This window comes from Plodia interpunctella, chromosome 24 (assembly GCF_027563975.2).
Source record: "Plodia interpunctella isolate USDA-ARS_2022_Savannah chromosome 24, ilPloInte3.2, whole genome shotgun sequence".
Taxonomy (NCBI): domain Eukaryota; kingdom Metazoa; phylum Arthropoda; class Insecta; order Lepidoptera; family Pyralidae; genus Plodia; species Plodia interpunctella.
In genome coordinates, this window is record NC_071317.1 from 4,911,663 (window position 1) to 4,931,047 (window position 19,385).

The window sequence follows — 19,385 nt, forward strand, 5'->3', positions numbered from 1 at the left end:
AAAAATTGTTTACCTAAATATTAATATTTTCGCCAAATTAATATTTTCCTTTGAAAAACTGCTGAAGTTTATGATTCGATCTACTTACAACTTTTGTATACCTATCTATGTATACCTACAATTAAAAAAAACCCCGGTGCAGCTTATTATACTTACTATAAGTTTTATGTAAAAAAATAACTTATATGAACAAATCAGACAGATTAGTTGGTCATTTGGGTGGTTGGGTTGGTGGTCATTCTGACCGGAAATTGAACCCTGAACCTCCAGTGTAGCTGTCCGGCATGATGACCATTACAGAGTAATAATATAAACAGGTTTATACTCGTTCAAATTCTTGTTTATATACTTACTTAACTAAGAATATAAAATAATTATGAATAAAATTAAAAAAAAATATTAATAACCCGTGTCATCGGTAAGCGACAAATGCTGCAATGCAACGCGACGCGTACAAATTGTAATAATAACAATAAATTGGCAGTATTGCAGTGTTTAAAATTCGCAAATTACCTATAAAACTTACAAAATATACAAGGTCTAAGGGAATACCATATTGTGGTCTCCATGAACCAATTGTGAAAGATATACCAGGATCTGATTGAATGCAGTGCGTTATGCTAGTATGGCAACGGCTTATTTTATAATTTTTTTCTTTTAGAAACTTCTAAATGGCCAGTGCTTTCTGTATGTTAATTGGCTAAGGTGCAAGTTGATTCGGTAAATAGGTTGTATTAATACCGTTCCGATTTATAGGTAGTTATAAAATGGACAATCGTCTAATTGTATAATAATCAAAATTTAGAAAAATATATTTATTAGCTCAGCCAAAACTGTGCATTGATTTACCAATTTAATTATCTTCCTTATTTCTTAAACTGGATAATGTTTTTAATGATTACTATTATTTTGTAATTATATGCCATAGTAATTAGACTGCCTGTCCTGTGGAACGTCACATACTCGTATATGTTGTCTCTTTCGCAAAATCTTTTATGAATAATATATTTCATAAAGTCCTCTTCCACATTAAGTTACCTCTACGAACATTTGCTGGGATATCCCAAGTTGCGTTAACTTCATTCAAACTTGGCGTTTAAGATTATACCATCATACTAAAACCAACTTTAAGTCGTGAAGTTTAGAAATCACTTCCCTTTGGCAGTAAACCGTCTAAACTGCTATGACAGTTCCGAAGAAAGCCTACTTTTGCGTTAGAGTAATTTGAGGCTTACTCATTCGATATAAGGTAGGTTTTCGTTTGCAATGTTTTTGGGGGATAGGTTGATACAAGACGGATCCAAGGAGTTTATGCAATTGTTAAGTTGTTATTATATAAGGTTGTTTGGAGTTGTTCAAGCCATTCTTGCTTGCAACGACCAGTGCATAGTACGTGAACTAGTTTTATTTAACCTGTTTTAATTAAAAGGTAAGTTTAATCAACATATTTACCTACCTAATTAAAACTAGCAAGGTGAAAGTTGGGCTCATTAACAGTGTTATGACAAAGTTTAAACAAAATCTACAAATAAAATAAAAGAAAATTATATTTACTTACATTTATTTAAGAAAATGGGGCACAGAGCGTCAAATGTACAATTTTTGAATGTTCAATTGTTTTATTATCATATTTTTTAAGTAATTACCTATTTTGTGTGACACTTTTAATATACTAGATCAAAATAAGCTGCTCAGAAGTTTCTGAGATCAGTCACTTATTCATTTAAACCAAATATATGACGTACAAACAAAAAACATATTTCTTAAAGTTCTTTTTTCAATGTCGGCACTTTTGTTTATGAATATTACAAATTATTTCCCATTTGCAAACTTCAAGAACTTATTATAATAGACTAGAGATGGGTTTAGAACCAAAAAATTAATAAGTACAGTCAACAGCACATCAACCTACTCAAATTCATTGAAAATTCGCCGTGGTCACCGCACCTATAGACGCACCTGCAACACCTGTATTTGACCTGGGTGAAGGAAACTTTTCACGCCCATTCTGAAAATGTCCTTATTAATAATAATAATCAAAATCTTTATATAGACCGTAAGTCCATTTTTTTATTAGTAACAATGAAACCTTAACCTATTGTTAGTAAATACAAATACAAGAAAACACAAAACATCCATCAATTACTGCTTATTGAAGTATCTGAGAAAACTATGATAAGTAAGCTCATTCTGGTTTAAACTAGTTCATATAAGTCATAAAAAATCACATGTAATCGCTAAACTTTCCTTATTACACAAAGTCTTCATATTAAACTTTACAACGTATTTACGATACTAGCGGCTAGTCCTTAAGACTTCGCCTTATTTCCCGCCAACTTTCCGCTTTAATCAGTCTATCTAGTAAAAAAATCCAAAACCCGTTGCGTAGCTTTAAAGATCTAAGCATGCTTAGGGATAGACAGCGGGAAGCGATTTTGTTTTATACTATGTAGAGATAGAATCGTAGTATTGTCATCATAAAATTATCACTACATTATTATAAATATACCTAATAAACTATAATCGAACTCCTTATATCAATTTAATTTAGCATTATTCTCCGTCTCAATTTCTGAATCTTTCACTCAATGGGCTTCCTAGAACCTTTCTTTCTTTTTACACTGAGGCTAACTCAATCAAATATTACCTGCTCTTATTGTAAATGTAAATATTTATTGTAAAACTTTATCTTTAATAATAATAATGAATTATTAATTTAATATAGTGATTTAATTATATATTATAACGATATTTATTATATTTATAACGATAGTATTAGTGAGAGAGAGATATATAGTAGACGGCGGCGGTTCTAATAGTGAGGACAAACTTGTTTCTGCACCATTCCTATCTTTCATTTTATGATTTATTTATATTTTGAAGATATCATCTATCTGAGGCATTTTAGTCCTCTTTTCTGATTTTTCTTGTCCACTTCGGCACGATAATTGCCCATCGTTATCCTTACATTATTATAAAAGAAAATCCTCCGCCGCGTCTGACTTGTCTATTCGCGATAAACTGGAAAGCTACTGGACGAATGTGCATGCGGTTTTCACCGCTTGTTATGATTTTTGAAAAGGTTAAATAGTAATAAATTACTAAAAAAAAGACAGATATGACATAGTACCTATAAAATACGATTGAAAAGGTATGTAATTTATTATGTTTGTAACCGAGCGAAGCCGAATCGGGCCGCTTATGGAAATATCTATGTCCGAAAAGGTGACATACAATTGTATTTCCTATGATGTTTCACCACCAAAGAATAATTTGTTTTTCAAGAGAAAGCAATCCTTGTTGGAAGCATTGTCTGTTTTTGGGTCGCCGCTGATGTATGAATCACCTTACGCAATGGATGTGGCATAACTGGGCCTTTGACATACTTACGCCTTTAATCCTGATCACGCTTTGATCATGTGACTTATTGTCATGAATAATTTATAGAGTTTCGAGTCAAAATGTGACGTCACTCATTCACAAAAATAACAATTTTTGTACATGTTTGTATAGAATTTGGGTTAAAATTGATGACCTCTTAGGCTTTTGTTGAGTGTATTCTTGATAGATATTCGGCATCTTAATCAGCCATTTTGACGACCACCGTGGCCATCACAACGGACTGCTACACTATGGGGTCCTGGGTTCGATCCCCGGTCAGGTCAACATGGAAAATGAACTTTTTCAAATTGACCTGGATCTTGGATAAACATCCAAGATCCCTATAGATAAACATCTATATATGTATGTACATGTTATGAAATATAGTATCGTCGAGTTTGTATCCCATAACACAAGTCTCGAACTTACTTTGGGGCTAGCTCAAGCTATGTGATTGGTTCTTATAATCAATCAATTAATTAATTTAAACGTCCCTGCTGGGGCACAGGCATTCCTTATGGATGAATAAGTATAGCTATTAAGTCTTACAATCCTAAAACAAATCTTTCGATACAGTCAATCCAAATCAACCGCACGCGGTAAGACATATGTCTGTCCCTGCATGGAACCTATATCGTGGTAATAGCCGCGAATTGGCAATGACGTAACTCATGCCGTTGACTATACTACGAATGATAGATATTTCGCAGAAGAATTAAAATCAACTTCATATGTTAATCATTAATATCTATTATTATATTTTATGTATTTAATTAAATTTTTATAAGTATTTTTATTAAAAATTAACCTCCCTATTTACTTAAATTTTTACTGAGTAATATTTATTAATTTATAATTCATATTTTCATCGATCGCTAAGAATTAATGTCAGTTTTTCAGGAAGGTTGACTGGTTTATAATGCTTTTAGCATTAAGTCTAAAAAATTGGTAAAATATTGGTAAATAAAAATTTCCCTTTGTAAAATATTGGTAAATAAAGTATGAATATATAGCAACAAATAGCCAACAAAAAAAAAAACAATATTTTACATTCATAGTCGCATTAAAGTTAAGCAAAGCACCTGTAATATGGAAAATATTAAAACAAATAATATATTTGTATTGGGTGTGTACATAAAAAAGGCGTAATCAATAAAACGTTCACGCCTCCTCCATATCAAAAACTTTTCTGACATCCCCGCAAAAACAATTGTCGAATCAAATCACGCGCATACCCAGCGAAGCCGAGTTTGATACAATACGGACTTAGGTCATTATTTTTTACAACTTTATCAAAACTTTGTTTATGAGCTCGTCAAATGTGCGTGTCTGGACAGTGCATAATGCGAACTCGTAATTCTTACGCGGGTATAGTTCTAATATATATATATTAGATTATATATATTTTCTTTTTGTAATTGCGATTCGTGATTTGATTTCTAAATAAGTTGCTTAGATCCTTTCAATAATCTAAGTTAAGGTAAGGCTCAGACGTCTTATCAGAAGAGGATGTAAAAGATCTAACCGTAGGACAATTTCTCAGGTTCTGTAAAGGTAGTAGGTTTAGTGGAGCGCCGCCAACCTAGGGTTACCAAACTGCAATCCCTCAGGGGTATCGGGGAACTGGGTAAAATGGTCCCAGTATGGGAGGACTGATTTTGATTTTGCTATATTTTATATCAAAATTCCCACCGGAGCGCAACCCCTGAGCCCCGGCAACATCTGGCAAAAAATAAAGGCTCAAATGAATTCCCATCTCAATCAATCTCGAAGGGGATCGAGATAATCCAATATCGATGACCAATCCGATCATTTCGAAATCGACTTGACTGCCACTATTGCTATATGCTATGTTTACACTTAGGTATAACTTAGAAATGTACACTTTAACTGAAAGCAAGTAGACGTCTTATATCAGCCAGTCATCATGCCAGCTGTCACGTATAACACTTTACATTTAATGAAGTGGTCTAATTCTTTTTGGCATGAAATCGCCATCAAGAACCGTTACTGACCGGCGCACACGCAGTCTTGTACCGGTATTCGAACCTCTCACTCGCACGCTATCGTTCCATTTCAAATTAGATCGATATTCAAAACAATAAAACATAAACGACAGCAATCGAGTGAACAGCCAATCAAACTTTTAAATTCTATTTTAGAACAACAAAATTTGAAATTCTCTGATTTAGAACGTCGTTTTGCCACTGTTTCGAATCGGACTATAGTGTGTCAAATGTGATGTTTGTAATGTCAAACCAAAGTGTCTTTTTACATGGAAAACAGGGTGATACAGTGAGTCAACATGAATATTTCATTAAACTTTCTCGTCCAGCAAACGCTGGTTACGTTTTCGATACGTTTGATGTTATTTTTAGCGTTTATGCCTCATTTACCTTCGAAATATTAGATCTTATTTATATTGCTTTTAGTGTTGTATAATTATCAAACTTTCATGGATATTGAGATGTGCTCGATCGAAATTAATCCATTTTTATAAACTGTACGGTCTCCAATAGTGATTACATTTTCTTAACATGGGTGAATTTCACGAGGCGTGGTAGCGTTTCATTAGTATCACACTTTTTTTTTTTTAAATAAAAAATCATATATTTTTTAAAATTAAACATTTATAAAATTAACATTGTACCAGTACTTAACTTATTTATAAAATGGGACATTTAAATTGATTACTGTGTATGGTGCAATTTAATAAACACTAATGACAGCCCGCGGCGGCGTTCAAACTCTCGTGAAATTCACCCATGATCATCATCCACAAGAACTATGTTCCATGGCTCATTACACGGGTCTTATACGCATTTGTGAGTTTTAACGAATTTACGTACATACAGTCAGGACCAAAACACACAGGAGCAAAATTCAAATTCAAAATTCCTTATTCAACTTATGAAATACTACATCAGTTATTTACGTTAAAAATTAACTAAAAATTAAGTCTGATGAAGCGCAAATGAACAAGAAGTGGCACATGTCAACTTCACCGTAGCCTTATCCTAATTCAAATTCAAATTCAAATCATTTATTCAGAAATTAGACCTTCATAGGCACTTTTTCTCGTCAATTTTTATATTTATAGTTATTTCTCACAAGCTACAAACTACTGGCATTTCGGAACGACCACTGCTGAGAAGAAATGCCGAAAGAAACTCATTTGAACAGTGTTGGTCCCTATACCTATTATTGTTTCTTACAATGTTTTTTTTTTCAAATAATATATAAAAGTACATAATGTAGGTACATAGTCAAAAGATCCTATCCTAATCCTAACTTCCTAACTAATATTATATCCTAATCCTTACTACTATTATAAATGCGAAAGTATGTTTGTTTGTTACCTCTTCACGCTCTATCTACTCAACCAATCTTCTTGAAATTTTCCACAATAGTTTGAATTGTAAAAAGGAACATAGGGTACTTTTCATCCCGGGAAAATAACTGTTCCCGTGGAAAATTTACGCGGCCAAAGCCACGGGTAAAAGCTAGTTATATAGGTATATTGTTAGTCACCCACCCAATAATCAACCATTGCTAAAGAGTCTTATAACTCTCTGTGATATTTTTTCTAGTACAAAAAAATAATTTAAAATAGAAGAAAATATTTATTTAAGTGAAGGGGAGGCCTTTGCCCAGCAGTGGGACACATCGATAGGCCAATAAAAAAAGTCGTTTCACGAAACATTCTGAAACATTTCCATCAGAATCATTCTTTCTTATGTTTTCCAATTAAATAATTAAATCCATATATATATATATATATCCAATAGAATAATCTATATATCGAATAGATCGCGACGAATTGTGAACCTCTTCCTTTTTTTGAAGTCGGTTGATAAAAGATTATGAAATACACAAAACTAAAAAATGTAATTAGCAATCTCTAAGGGCTCAAATGACACTTCAGAAATGTAACGATTCGTGCAATCATACTTAAAAATCCATCAAGATGATTAGACCTACAGTACCATACAAATATATATATGGGTATGTACTTATCTCAAAAACTTTTTACTTTTTTTGAAATTATTGAGAATTAAAAGTTGATTAACCTCTATGTAGCGAATTAAGGGTAAATTTATTATTCAGAATCACATACATGTGTGATTTCATGCATAATATTAATTTTCGTAATATTATTAAAACCGAAAGTTACACATTGCTATTAGAGACAGTTTAAGTAAAAAAATCTGCTAATAAAGTTTTATTTTGAAAATGATTATTTGAAGTCAGCTAAAGGTTCTCTATTGAAGTAATAATTGCCATTTAATGCGTTAATCGTGATTCATGATAGGTACATTTTCGAAAGGTACATTTTGTGAGTAGGTAACACATGTTTAATCGTCACTGATCATAGCAAGAGACAAGAATTGATTGTAAAGTATTCCATTGTTACACATTTCTGTAAAGTTTTCGGTACAATTTGAAAAAAATTTTGATTGGCCTTGAAACAGGAAACCCATATATGAAAACCCATCTATACTCATTATTATAAAGAGGTAAGCGTTTGTGAGTTTGTATGTTTGAGGCGCGTAATCTCCGAAACTACCCCACCTATTTCAAAAATTATTTCACCATTAGAAAGGTACATTATTCAAGATTGCTTTAGGCTATATTTTATCTCAAAATTCCTACGGAAGCGAAGCCTCGGGCAGCATCTAGTATAATATAAAAAGGTACCTATATAATGAAAATTTAAGTATGCACGTCTGTATATTTTTTCATTATATTAGACAAGTTATTTTTTTTGTATCTCATTGATATTTATCAAAAAACACGAATAAAAAAAATTATAGACTTTCGTAATTTAATGGATAAGGCGTAATAAACAAGTGATCGCCCTTCATGCACCAGTAGTTCGACATCAATGCAAGTGAGACATGAAAGTGATTTTATAGCGTTTACAAAGAAGTTTCCATTAGGTATAGTGAAGTTACATTTTCTCTGTCAAATTCTTCATATTTCAATCACTAAGGCTGTTTAAGTTGAGAGTTGGTGAGTTGCACCTATCAACTTTAACTGATGCAACTCTACTACTAAACTACTAAAAATAAACTACTACTACTTACTACTAAAAATGAAATAGCAGATTTTAGAGCACTATTTTATGCCTCACTTTCAAATGCAAATTTTAAAAATTGAAACACTGGCAACATTTAAAATAAATTCTTCTTTATTCAACTAACGATGATATACATCACTTATAACATCCAAAAAATAATTAAAACTAACTTTACTGTCGACTTCCAAAGCGTGAAGATGAAGCGGCGCGAAGAACTTCACCGAACCTATTTTACAAACAAAGTAAATTAACAAATATGGGTCTCATAGGTACCTAAATAAATTGCAATAAAGTGGACTAATGTGGCATATTACGCAAAGCTCAGCGCAGATGGCGCTACTGGTACAACTAAGGTACACAAACATTGCCAACGGTGGCAAAAAGCGCCAATTTTCAACATTGTTGCAGATTTACGACCAAAAATACCTTCTCAATCGTGCAAGCAATCGTGGTGCGAATTTAAAGGAAAAAGGAAGGATTTAGTGGATTATCCTGAAAATAATAATACTATTTTAGGTTATGTTCTGCATTATTTGGTCCAATGTGGTCATAAACTGATATAAACTTGATTTTGACTGAAGATCTTACCTGTATGAAGTCCATATTTTAATAAGTCTTCACGTGTGAAGTGTTCCGAGCTTTTTTCGACCATTGTTTACTGGCTCGAAAATTTTACAGCATGAGGCGTATCCCGTATCGTATTTTTATCCATATCGTATTTCTCCCAATACTTCGGCATCCGAATATGCTACATTGTTGTATATTATCACAAACGAATCCTTACATAATGAAAGAATTAATAAAGTACTCTAAAATAAACGTTTTAATCGACATAGCAAAAGGCAGCTTTTGTGTACCTAACATACAATGCTGTACAAACTCTGGCGGGATAAGAGCAGTAATACTCCCTATTCTAATGTCATAATCGAATTATCAAAAAATTTGCTTGTTAAATAAATTATTGTTTGTAAAAAAATCAACTAGTTAAATATAATGTAGGTAAATGAACTAAATCCCTTTCAGTCTTTACGCAGGTAAAATTTAGTTGATTAGATCTGAAATTAGTTATTCAGATAAAAGATTCCTATTAACTCTCAAAATCCAACAAACGTAATGTAAGAGATTCGTATAATGTGATACGGGTAGAATAGAGGCCTGACTTAAAAGCTGAAACAAATTGCCCCTTTTGGGTCTAGCATAAAGATATCAGGGTAAATACCGCGTCGTGAAAAAATATTAAAGAATATTATTGTCTGGCTATTATTATCATAGAATGAACATTGAAAATAAATTTCATAGCATAACCAAATATATAACTTTTTTGTCAAATTCATTTACCAACTTCACCAAAACCTGTACAAAACTTTTCCGTTGGCTCGGAAACGAACTTTTTACATTTAAAGTTCCAACGAACCTCGCTTGAGGCATGTTACACGAAATAAGCCCACAAAATATTCGTTCATTAGTGATTCGGGACAAATTATGTCAATAAAGTATGTTTCTGATGTGTTTGTCACAATAAAAAAGAAATGTCCAAAATTTATATAACAATAAATTGCACTGGCCACCAATATTGTACAAAAAAAATAAGTTATGAACAATATTCGAAATTTTAATATATTATCTCCGTCTAATTAGATTATTCCCGCCGATTGTTTTGTTACGAATTGTTGATTGTTTTATTTTTGTTTCCAGTATAATATTTACATTTAATTGTCACTACACATAGTTTTATTTATTACGACCTTAGAAGTTGGTAAACCATCAGAGAGCGAAGAACAATATTAGATTTCTTTCATCTTTACTTCGTTACTTAGATATTAAATACTAATAACCACTCAAGCAAATTCTAGCTGTAAAAGAGTCCCAAAAGGCTCCTAATTAAACGTCACTCATTATACCCTTTTAGTGAAACGTAACATAAAAAGGGTTAAGTTTCTTTTTGTATTTTTTTGTGTGTTATATTATTTCTAATATCTAAGAATTTACAAATAAGCAAAATCTTAATTAATCATATTATAGTAATTAAAAGAAGTTATCAGGTACCTACCTACTTTTCAGTAACAAGTTTTTTACAAAAGTTTCAATTTTGCCACAAGCTTTTATTTTCGTCAGAGAGTTATTATAACATTTAACACCTGACAATAAACCCATGTCCGTGCTGTAAACGGTTGAGGAGTTCCCTCGTTTGGAGCCGACCCGGGCTGCACTAACAAGTCATGCTTATCATAATAGTGCATTGTCATGGAAACTGAAGCGACGTGGGAAACTTCAACTCTGTAGGTCAACTGAAAGTAGGAGAAATCTAACTTGCAAGATTTCATTACAGACCGGGACAGGTGAAACTAAATAAAAGCTTGTCAAAAAATTAACATTTTTCTGTTGAAAAAAAATAAGAGTGCCTATCTAATTTATTTACTAATATTTACTCTAATTTATTTGCTATGTACAGTAAAAAAAAATTAAATGTATTTTATAATTGGATTCGTTACACATTTAGTCACACCAACTGTATAATTCGCCATGAAACTCACTGAATTCATGGGAATTTGAAATTCCTTCACAACATCCAGGTCTGTACATAACGCATTAACTGAATGTAGGTACGTTAGTCTGGATTTTACTGGGCCTCTCGTAGCTAACCTGAACATTATATAATACTTCCAGTACCCTGATCCCGTTGGATCTGAATTCTTACATTTTAATATTACCCTTTCGATGTCAGGATAAATAAATATATTAGGAGAAATCACACAGATTGAGCTAGCCCCAAAGATAAACATCCAAGACCCGGGTCAATCAGAAAAAGATCATTTTCCATCATGACCCGACCGGGGATCGAACCCAGGACCTCTCGGTTCAGGGGCAAGTACATTACCACTGCGCCACCGACGTCGTTAAATTGATGCATGATTGAAAAGCTAGTTTTCCATTAATTTCTAGATATTAACGTAAGTTAAGATGTTAAGTCAAGCCCGATGGTTGATGGTGGTGCTGGCGGCTACCCTAGCGCTGCAGTCGCGTGGGGAGGGGGGGATACGGCTACCAGACCAGCCCCCGAAAGAGGAGACAGAGGGGAGATCGCTCAACTTCGGGGGAGACCACGCCCGATCTGTAAGTATTGCAATTTCATTGCGTATCTACATTTTGTAAAATCATAAACGTTTTAGTAACTCCTCTTTCTTGTACTAAAGGTATTTCTAGTGTCAACATTCAGCTGTCTAAGCTAGAAGTCCCTTACTCGCCTCTTACTCAATGGAAACCATTTTTCGGGTTCCGTACAAAAATTACAGGATCCCCTTATAGGATCACTCGAGTGTCTGTCTGTCACAGCCAATTTGCTCCGAAACTACTGGACCAAATCAGGTGTTTGTTAACATAGTGTAATCCTATGACCTAAACACATGTTCGTGCGGAGTAAATAAATATTTTTATATTACATTATAAATAATATTAGTAAATAATTATTAAAGTTGTATTCGTTCAGTAATCGAACTAGAGCTAAATAGAGTTAGTTGACCGCTGATTTTCACCATTCGAACTTATAAGGCTGCTTATATATTTGGTAATTTATTTCATGCCACACACTGTCGTCGAACTCGGACACATGCCGAGGCGAATGCGTGAATTACTATGAGTTCTTTTATTTACTGCAGTGAAAAACCAGCAATGTATACCGAATCTGCCAAAGTTCGGCAAACTATTCGACGACAATGTGGAGCCGGCATAATATTTGTTTTATACTAATAACAGCTGCACTGATTCTGTACACGTACTACAAACCAAGCTGAAGCTACAAAAGAATTGCGAAACTTCAGGGTTTATTGAAGTTATATTAATTGAACCAGTGCAACTCGAAACTTGCACTGGTTGCCGGTTCATTGAACCAGTGCAACTCGAAACTTGCACTGGTTGCGGGTTCATTGAACCAGTGCAACTCGAAAGTTGCACCGGTTCGGTCAAACGATCTAATGATAGTAGAATTTAATCCATGTTTCCCATTACTTTTCAGCCTCAAGCGCAAGGCCGTGGTCTCCTGGACTGGATAGGCCTGGGCGAGGACCAGGACCCTTACATCCAGCAGGCCACACAGCAGTGCATCAATGGTGATCTGGCTGATTGCTTCAAAGCCCAAGCCTTGCGGTCCTTCGACGACTTCTTTGATAAACAGGCTTATCAGTAAGTCCCTTCTTTATTGTTATTCTGACGACCTAACGGCCATCATCATCATATCGAGTGTGTTATTGCTAACACTGGTGTCAGATTTAATTCAAGTCGCCTAAAGGCATCTGACATGACTACTTACCGCCATCTAGTGGCAGGTAGTCGCATACACACTAGGGAACTAAACTGGAAAGGAAAACATTATATTAAGAAAACATAATACACATAAGATTAAGGAAAACATCGTGAGGAAGACTGGTTAACACTTCAGCGTACTGGTGTGCATGCGAATAATTGCCACTAGATGTCAGTATGTAGTCGTAAAAGTCATGTCGAAATCAAATATGGCACCAACTTTAGCACATGATAAGAAAGAATATTCAGCGGTAATTTTCAAAAAATCCAAAACCATCTATTTATAATACTTTAAATATTAACAGATTTGAAGTTCTGGCTTTGTTTGCCCTTTCAACTCCCACGGGATAGTTTCAATAAAAATTAATTTGACCTTACCCTACGTCTGTATCGCCAAATCCAATATGTATTTAGGACAGCCCTGTCTTTCATCTAACCCTTAAGGTCTTTAAATAAATTAAAGGGTCGGATTGATAACGAAGTTGTATTCTCACCACATTTGTCTAATAACGAACATGTATTGTATTATATAAATTGTAAATTGTACTTATAAACATTCGATATTGAATTAGGTATATTGACTATAAAACCCAGTATATATGGAATAATTTGATTAATAGTAACAATAGTTTATCCAGATATAGACAGTGTGTCTCTATCTCCCTCATCCTCACAATAAAAACAAATTAGCTTAGCGTAACACAGTCGTTGCTTATTATTGTGAAGCGCGCACACATCTAGTACCTAAATATTTCTTAATGTGTGTATGTTCGTGTGTATGTGGGTTTCATAATAAAGATTATATCTATTTTGTCATAAGATTATAAATTAGACGATCAAAAGAAAATGATAAGAAAACTAGGACTTAGGAATAATGTACTTAGAAATTTTAAAACACGCATTAACTTGATTGCTGTGAAGTCTGAATATAAAAGACTTATTTTAAAAGGGATCTCTCACCTTAAGTACTAAGTTAAAATATTCAAGTGATTCTTAGAGCTGTCCTACTCGGAAAGTCAGTTTTCATTCGTTTAAAAATTCAAAGACCGGAGACCTTCCCATGAAGTATACACATTTGACAACTTGCTATTTTATTGATAAAAAAAATTAAATGCGTAAAAATATAGTTATTTAGAAACAACCAAATATAAACATAAATTATTCATTTTTGTTAATTTCGTGCTTTCCGTATTTTTTTCTCGTTAAATTATTTTAAGAAACTTTTTTGATTCCGAAATCGTGACTATAATCGATGCGTTAACATAATATTTATTTTACCTATGGTTAACACGTTGTCACTGTCATACATATTCTATAATAGATAATATTTGTTTAATAATATCTAGCTAAAATATTATATCTATTGACTAATTGGAAAGTAGCGAATTAATGTGTGTGGAGAAAATGCTTCAGGACGCCGCTTCTCCATTTCCGCCTTGGAGGCTGTAAAATTAATAAAAGTACATTATTGACATTAGTTTGTTAATATCGTAAGCAGTAACCTTAAGTTGTAATTATAACAATTTGAAAGTGCTATGAATATTATATTTTAATTTTTTTTTAGGTTGTCCGAGAACGCAGTGCTAGTAAAGCGCGAGTCTCAGGCGCGTGCGCTGGCGCACGAGCCTCCCCAGCTGGAGTCCCAGCCTCGCAGCGGAGATTCTGATTGGGACGGACTCGTCAAGTACGGCATGAGGAAGATTGAAAGGTTAGTGCTAATATATCTAACATATTTCTGTTTGTATCTTATTTACCAAAATGACCGATTCGACTGCCTGTAATTAAAGGAATAATGATTAAAGGACTTACTACACAGACTGTTACTGGAAATGAACATTGGGAAGCCCAAGTCCCTTGCATATTAATCGAGGGTAGTCATACAATTTATATACCCTGAGGTCCTAAGCGATAATATAGAATAATATTTGCCAGGTGCTTTATTTACAGCTCCCAATGGGAAGTTAAATATGTATCTTACTTTGTAGGTACCTAGTAGGTACATACAGTATGAAAAAATATGTAATGTGGCTTTTTTTATAAATATGTGAAGCACGGCCGTAAAATAATCTCATATTTAAATTTTAAAAAAAGACCATATTCGAATCCAGCACACAAGATTTAAATTTGAACGATTTTCGCGTTCGAAATTCGATTAACAGAATTTCCAGTGAAAATTAAATTTCATCGGTATTGCAGCACAACTGACACGCCGTTTTTTAATCGACCGAACTTCCAATGTATCCAATACTGTCAACTTCGGGGAAAACAAATTAATCCAATTGTTTTGGACGTTCCCGTTTAATTGATCGACTTATTGATTGGTAAATATTTCGTATTTATGTCAGGTCTTCATAGCGTATTGACCATATTGACCATAAATATATTTTTTTAATATTTTGGCTTCTCTGGACGATAAATAGTCCTCCCCTATTTCTTTTTTCGTAAATATCTCCTATGTACAGTTACACTTCTATTATAAGTATAAGTATTTTTGGTGTGTGTATATTTAATGATATTATTATTTTTATGTCAAACGTGAACATAAAGTTAGAAACCATAATATAAGAATGTAATCAGTGGGACATTATTGGTAGGGCAAGTCATTAGAGAGTGGCAATTTTCTTTTTCAATTATTTGGTGGGACCACAGATCAAAAATTAAAAACAAAGGGACTTAGGACTGTGGAGGACGTTGTTGATGAAATTTTTTTATACAAAAAGTTTATCCTCAAAAGTTGTATTATTTTTCAGGTTCTTAAGACAGACAGCGCTGGAGATGCAGTTGGATGATGACGTCACGTCCAACGGGGTCATTGCCCCGAGGTTCATAGACGAAATAGCTGATGAGGTCGACATCATTGAAGACAAGAAGGCACCTCCATTCCGTAAGCTATCCAAATATATGTATATCTCTTTCTCTCATGTTGTCGCCATCTTCCCGGTTACGTTCGAGGATACCTAACGATGCTCTCTCTCTCTCTCTCTCTCTCTCTCTCTCTCTCTCTCTCTCATTTTTGCGCGTTTCCTATTGCATTCGGACCTGTGACGCTGTGAAGACCGTTGGGGGTGTTACAAAAGTTGTGAAGTTTCGGTTATAATTTTATAACCAGCTGCCTGCTAAGATTCGTCAACTCTCCTTGCAAGTGGTTGCTTACCAGCTACCAAGGCTACGTATCCCTCAGTCGCTTTGTACGACATCCGCGGGAGGATATAGAATCAGGTTTCGTCATTGTAGTTGAGGATGGCTGATCCATACGCCAACTCGTAAACGTGTGCTGCCAGGGAGAACTACTCCGCTGGATTTTCACAAAAAAAATGTAAAAAAAAAAAACAATTGATAGCCCATCTGGCATGATAGGGACCAACACTGTTTAATGAGTTTCTTTCGGCATTTCTTAGCAGAGGGCGTTCCAAAATGCCAGTAATTTATAGCGTTTTGAGAAATTACTATATAATATACAATGTGACGTGTAAAGAAGGTAAAAAAGTGCCTGTGAAGGTTATTCACAGGCAATTTCTGAACAAACAATACGATTTATTTTTAATGGTCTGTCCTAGGACGGAACTTCACAAATCCTCTGTATTCTTCATTTGTGTGTCTTTCCCATATAAAGGTCGGCACAAACTGAAAAAGCTGATCATCCCCATGCTGCTCATCCTGAAGCTATTCAAACTGAAGCTGCTGTTGTTCCTGCCCCTCGTCCTGGGGCTCGCCAGCTTCAAGAAGTTCCTGGGATTCATGGCACTGATCATACCAGGTGAGGTAATCTAGTGACAAACTCCCCATGTCAATCTGGAAGTTCATAAACCGAGTCCGGTGATACCAAGAAATTCGGGAAAAGTTGGACTCTTCTCTAGCCGTTATTCTGCGACTTGTGGTGCTGTCCAGTCAATTTATCTATATAACTAATATTATAAATGCGAAAGTAAGTTTCTTTGTTTTTTACCTCTTCACCCCATAATCTACTGGACCGATTGTTATGAAATTTAGTACTTAACAAGTAACATTTATGAAATAAATCATTATTTGATTTTGACGACCTCGGTGGCGCAGTGGTAAAGTGCTTGCCTCTGAACCGAGAGGTCCCGGGTTCGATTCCCGGTCGGGTCATGATGGAAAATGATCTTTTTCTTATTGGCCCGAGTCTTGGATGTTTATCTATATCTGTCCTATTATTATTATTATTTGTATCTCCTTTTGGGATTCACGGCACATAGTCCGGTCCTTTGAGAGGCTTGCGTGGGGATATGGATCCAACACGTAGAGGCCCTTTGGAGAATTTTGATGTTGTGTAGGTCTCCCGCCAAGACCCACTCCCGGATATACCAATGAAATGATATGCCCATGAGCAGGTCTCGGCGGGAGTGTGAACTATTGCAGAATAATGGATAGAAGTACTGGTCTATAGAATGAAATTTGGATGGACTGAGAATGGGCTATTGCAAAGAGTGCGGTCACCTGCCATAATCATGATAACTGACTATTCAGTGGCAGGTGGTGACTCGCCGCTCACTAGATGGACTAATTATTATTATTATTATTATTTATTTATTTGTTTATTTATTTAACAATTGTACGTTTATTTCCAGGAGTGATCGGTTACTTCAAGTTCTGCAAGCCAAATTTGTCATCTCCGTTCTCTTCGAATCACTATACCGGCCCTCAGTACTCACCCGCTGGTATAGGCCTAAACGTGGGCCCTTACAGAGAACCTCAGCAGTATGGACATTACGAGAGCTACCCTGTGAGTCATCACTAGCTACCACTTTAGTTACTAATTGTCAATTGATTTTAAGACCTTCATCATTTTCAGTATACATCTCAATATTTGTTACCCCTTCACGCTCTATCTACTCAACCAATCTTCTTGAAATTTTCCATAGTTAGAAGTATGGAGAAGAACATAGGGCCTTTCATCCCGGAAAAATAATTAAACACCGAGGGAAAAAAGCCGCGGGAAAGATCTAGGATAACATAAAACAAAGTCTCTTCCCGTCTGTCTGTCATGACACAGGGACTTTGATATTGTAGCGGGAGCTAGGTATGTTCGACCGCCACCGCAGGGAAGATTTTCCCGCCAGGCTGGGTGTTGCGCCTGACACGGAACCGCACGCGACAGACGGTGTCATGTCGGAGGTTGTATATATGTTTCGTGTATCAAATTTTCAAATATCATAATAATCGGTCCAGTAGATTTTGCGTGAAAGAGTAACAAACACACATACATCCTCACAACCTATCGCATTTGTAATAATAGTAGGATTCAAGAATTCAAGGAACCCGGAACGGCCACTAGTTGTTTATATAAAAGAAATCTATTTTTTTGGTAAATTATATATTTTATATCTTTTTCTCAGGGTGGCCACAAATACGGTTCTGGGGGTATCTCCTTCCGCGAACACGAGCATAGCCCACAAGACCTGGCGTACCAAGGTTGGGAGTACAGGAACAAGAAAGGAACAGAAGACATCAAGGCAGAGGACGCTTGAGACTGAACAACTAATTTATTTTTAGGTTATGTCTAGTGCCAATGTTTTTGAGTGCTATACTGTGTGTAATTTATTTGTAACTATTATTGATTTTGAAAATCCCTCTGATCCTCGAAAGTACCCGGTTACTTTCGGGGCTGTGAAGCCTGAATCCGGCGTAAAAAATAAACCTTACAGTTTTGAAGCTTCTGCTGTCATTTCACGACCGGCCGCTTGCGTTAAGCCAACCCACCTTGGCAATGATATTGCTGCCAAGGCTAGATTGTCTAGTGGCCTCGTACAACATCCACGGGAATATAGTGGTCCTCAACAAGGTTATCAATATTTTTGAAAATGTTTTTGGAATTCAAAACTGTAATGACATTTAACATAAACTAATGTGGCTAAACAAAAATAGTGACAAAATTACTATTCTCTGATGAAAATTATAGTCGGCTTGACCGGTTTAATAAGAATTAAGTGTTCACGTATTTATTGTGTCATTTAGTTTTGTAGGCATTTCTTCAAATTCTACTTTTGTAATCAATAAAATGTGAAAAAGTAAGTTTGAGACTAGCGAGTACATACATACGTGCATAAAATATATATAAAAAAAACAATTTAATTTATTGACTATGTAAATAGATAAGTCATTATTTTATTTTAAACATGTTACATTTTATATTAAAATAAAAGCATTTTTATTTCCACATCTGCATTTTGTTGTAGTTAACAATAGAATAACAGTAACTGTCTTGTAAAAACATCCAATTCTCAAGAATTCCTCTATAATTTTATGAAGAAAATTGTATATTCGCTATGATTTTACGACCTGCCTGAAATTAAATAAAAAAATGATTCCTCATTTCCTTGTGGCGCAATTTAATAACTTTTTAAATAACACAATATATTCAGGCTTTTTCAGCAGTGATCATACTTTGTTCGTTGTAGCTGCTAACATTTATAATTAATTATCTTACTTTGTGGCAATCTTCTTTAAAATAGTTTTTAAAAATAAAAATAAAAAAAACGTAATTTCTCTTCACATATGCACTTATTTAAAAAAAAAAAACATAAGATTACTACAAATTAACCTGTATTGTGAGAGAGTGGTGTCTAAAATAGGTTCCAAAAGGAACACCGACAATACAGATTAC

The 19,385-nt window shown here is 34.5% G+C and overlaps 1 protein-coding gene across 2 annotated transcripts; it reads left to right on the plus strand.

Annotated features, from left to right (window-relative positions):
• Positions 1 to 1,362: 1,362 nt before the first annotated feature.
• On the plus strand, positions 1,363 to 19,329 carry Osi2 (Osiris 2). 2 transcript variants are annotated; one of them, XM_053763581.2, is made up of 8 exons: positions 1,363 to 1,429; positions 11,405 to 11,575; positions 12,474 to 12,640; positions 14,325 to 14,468; positions 15,511 to 15,644; positions 16,374 to 16,517; positions 17,350 to 17,504; positions 18,118 to 19,329. In XM_053763581.2, exons 2-8 carry the CDS (start codon positions 11,423 to 11,425, stop codon positions 18,247 to 18,249), a joined length of 1,029 nt encoding a protein of 342 aa, XP_053619556.1. In that variant the 5' UTR covers positions 1,363 to 1,429; positions 11,405 to 11,422; the 3' UTR covers positions 18,250 to 19,329. The 2 variants fall into 2 exon arrangements, with proteins under 2 accessions (XP_053619556.1, XP_053619555.1); XM_053763580.2 differs by lacking the exon at positions 1,363 to 1,429 and adding an exon at positions 5,403 to 5,676.
• Positions 19,330 to 19,385: the final 56 nt, after the last annotated feature.

Coding starts and splice junctions, on each gene's coding strand:
- Osi2 (XM_053763581.2), top strand. CDS start 11,423: ATGTTAAGTCAAGCCCGATGGTTGATGGTGGTGCTGGCGGCTACCCTA. Junction 12,641..14,324: donor TTTGATAAACAGGCTTATCA/GTAAGTCCCTTC, acceptor ATTTTTTTTTAG/GTTGTCCGAGAACGCAGTGC. Junction 14,469..15,510: donor GGCATGAGGAAGATTGAAAG/GTTAGTGCTAAT, acceptor ATTATTTTTCAG/GTTCTTAAGACAGACAGCGC.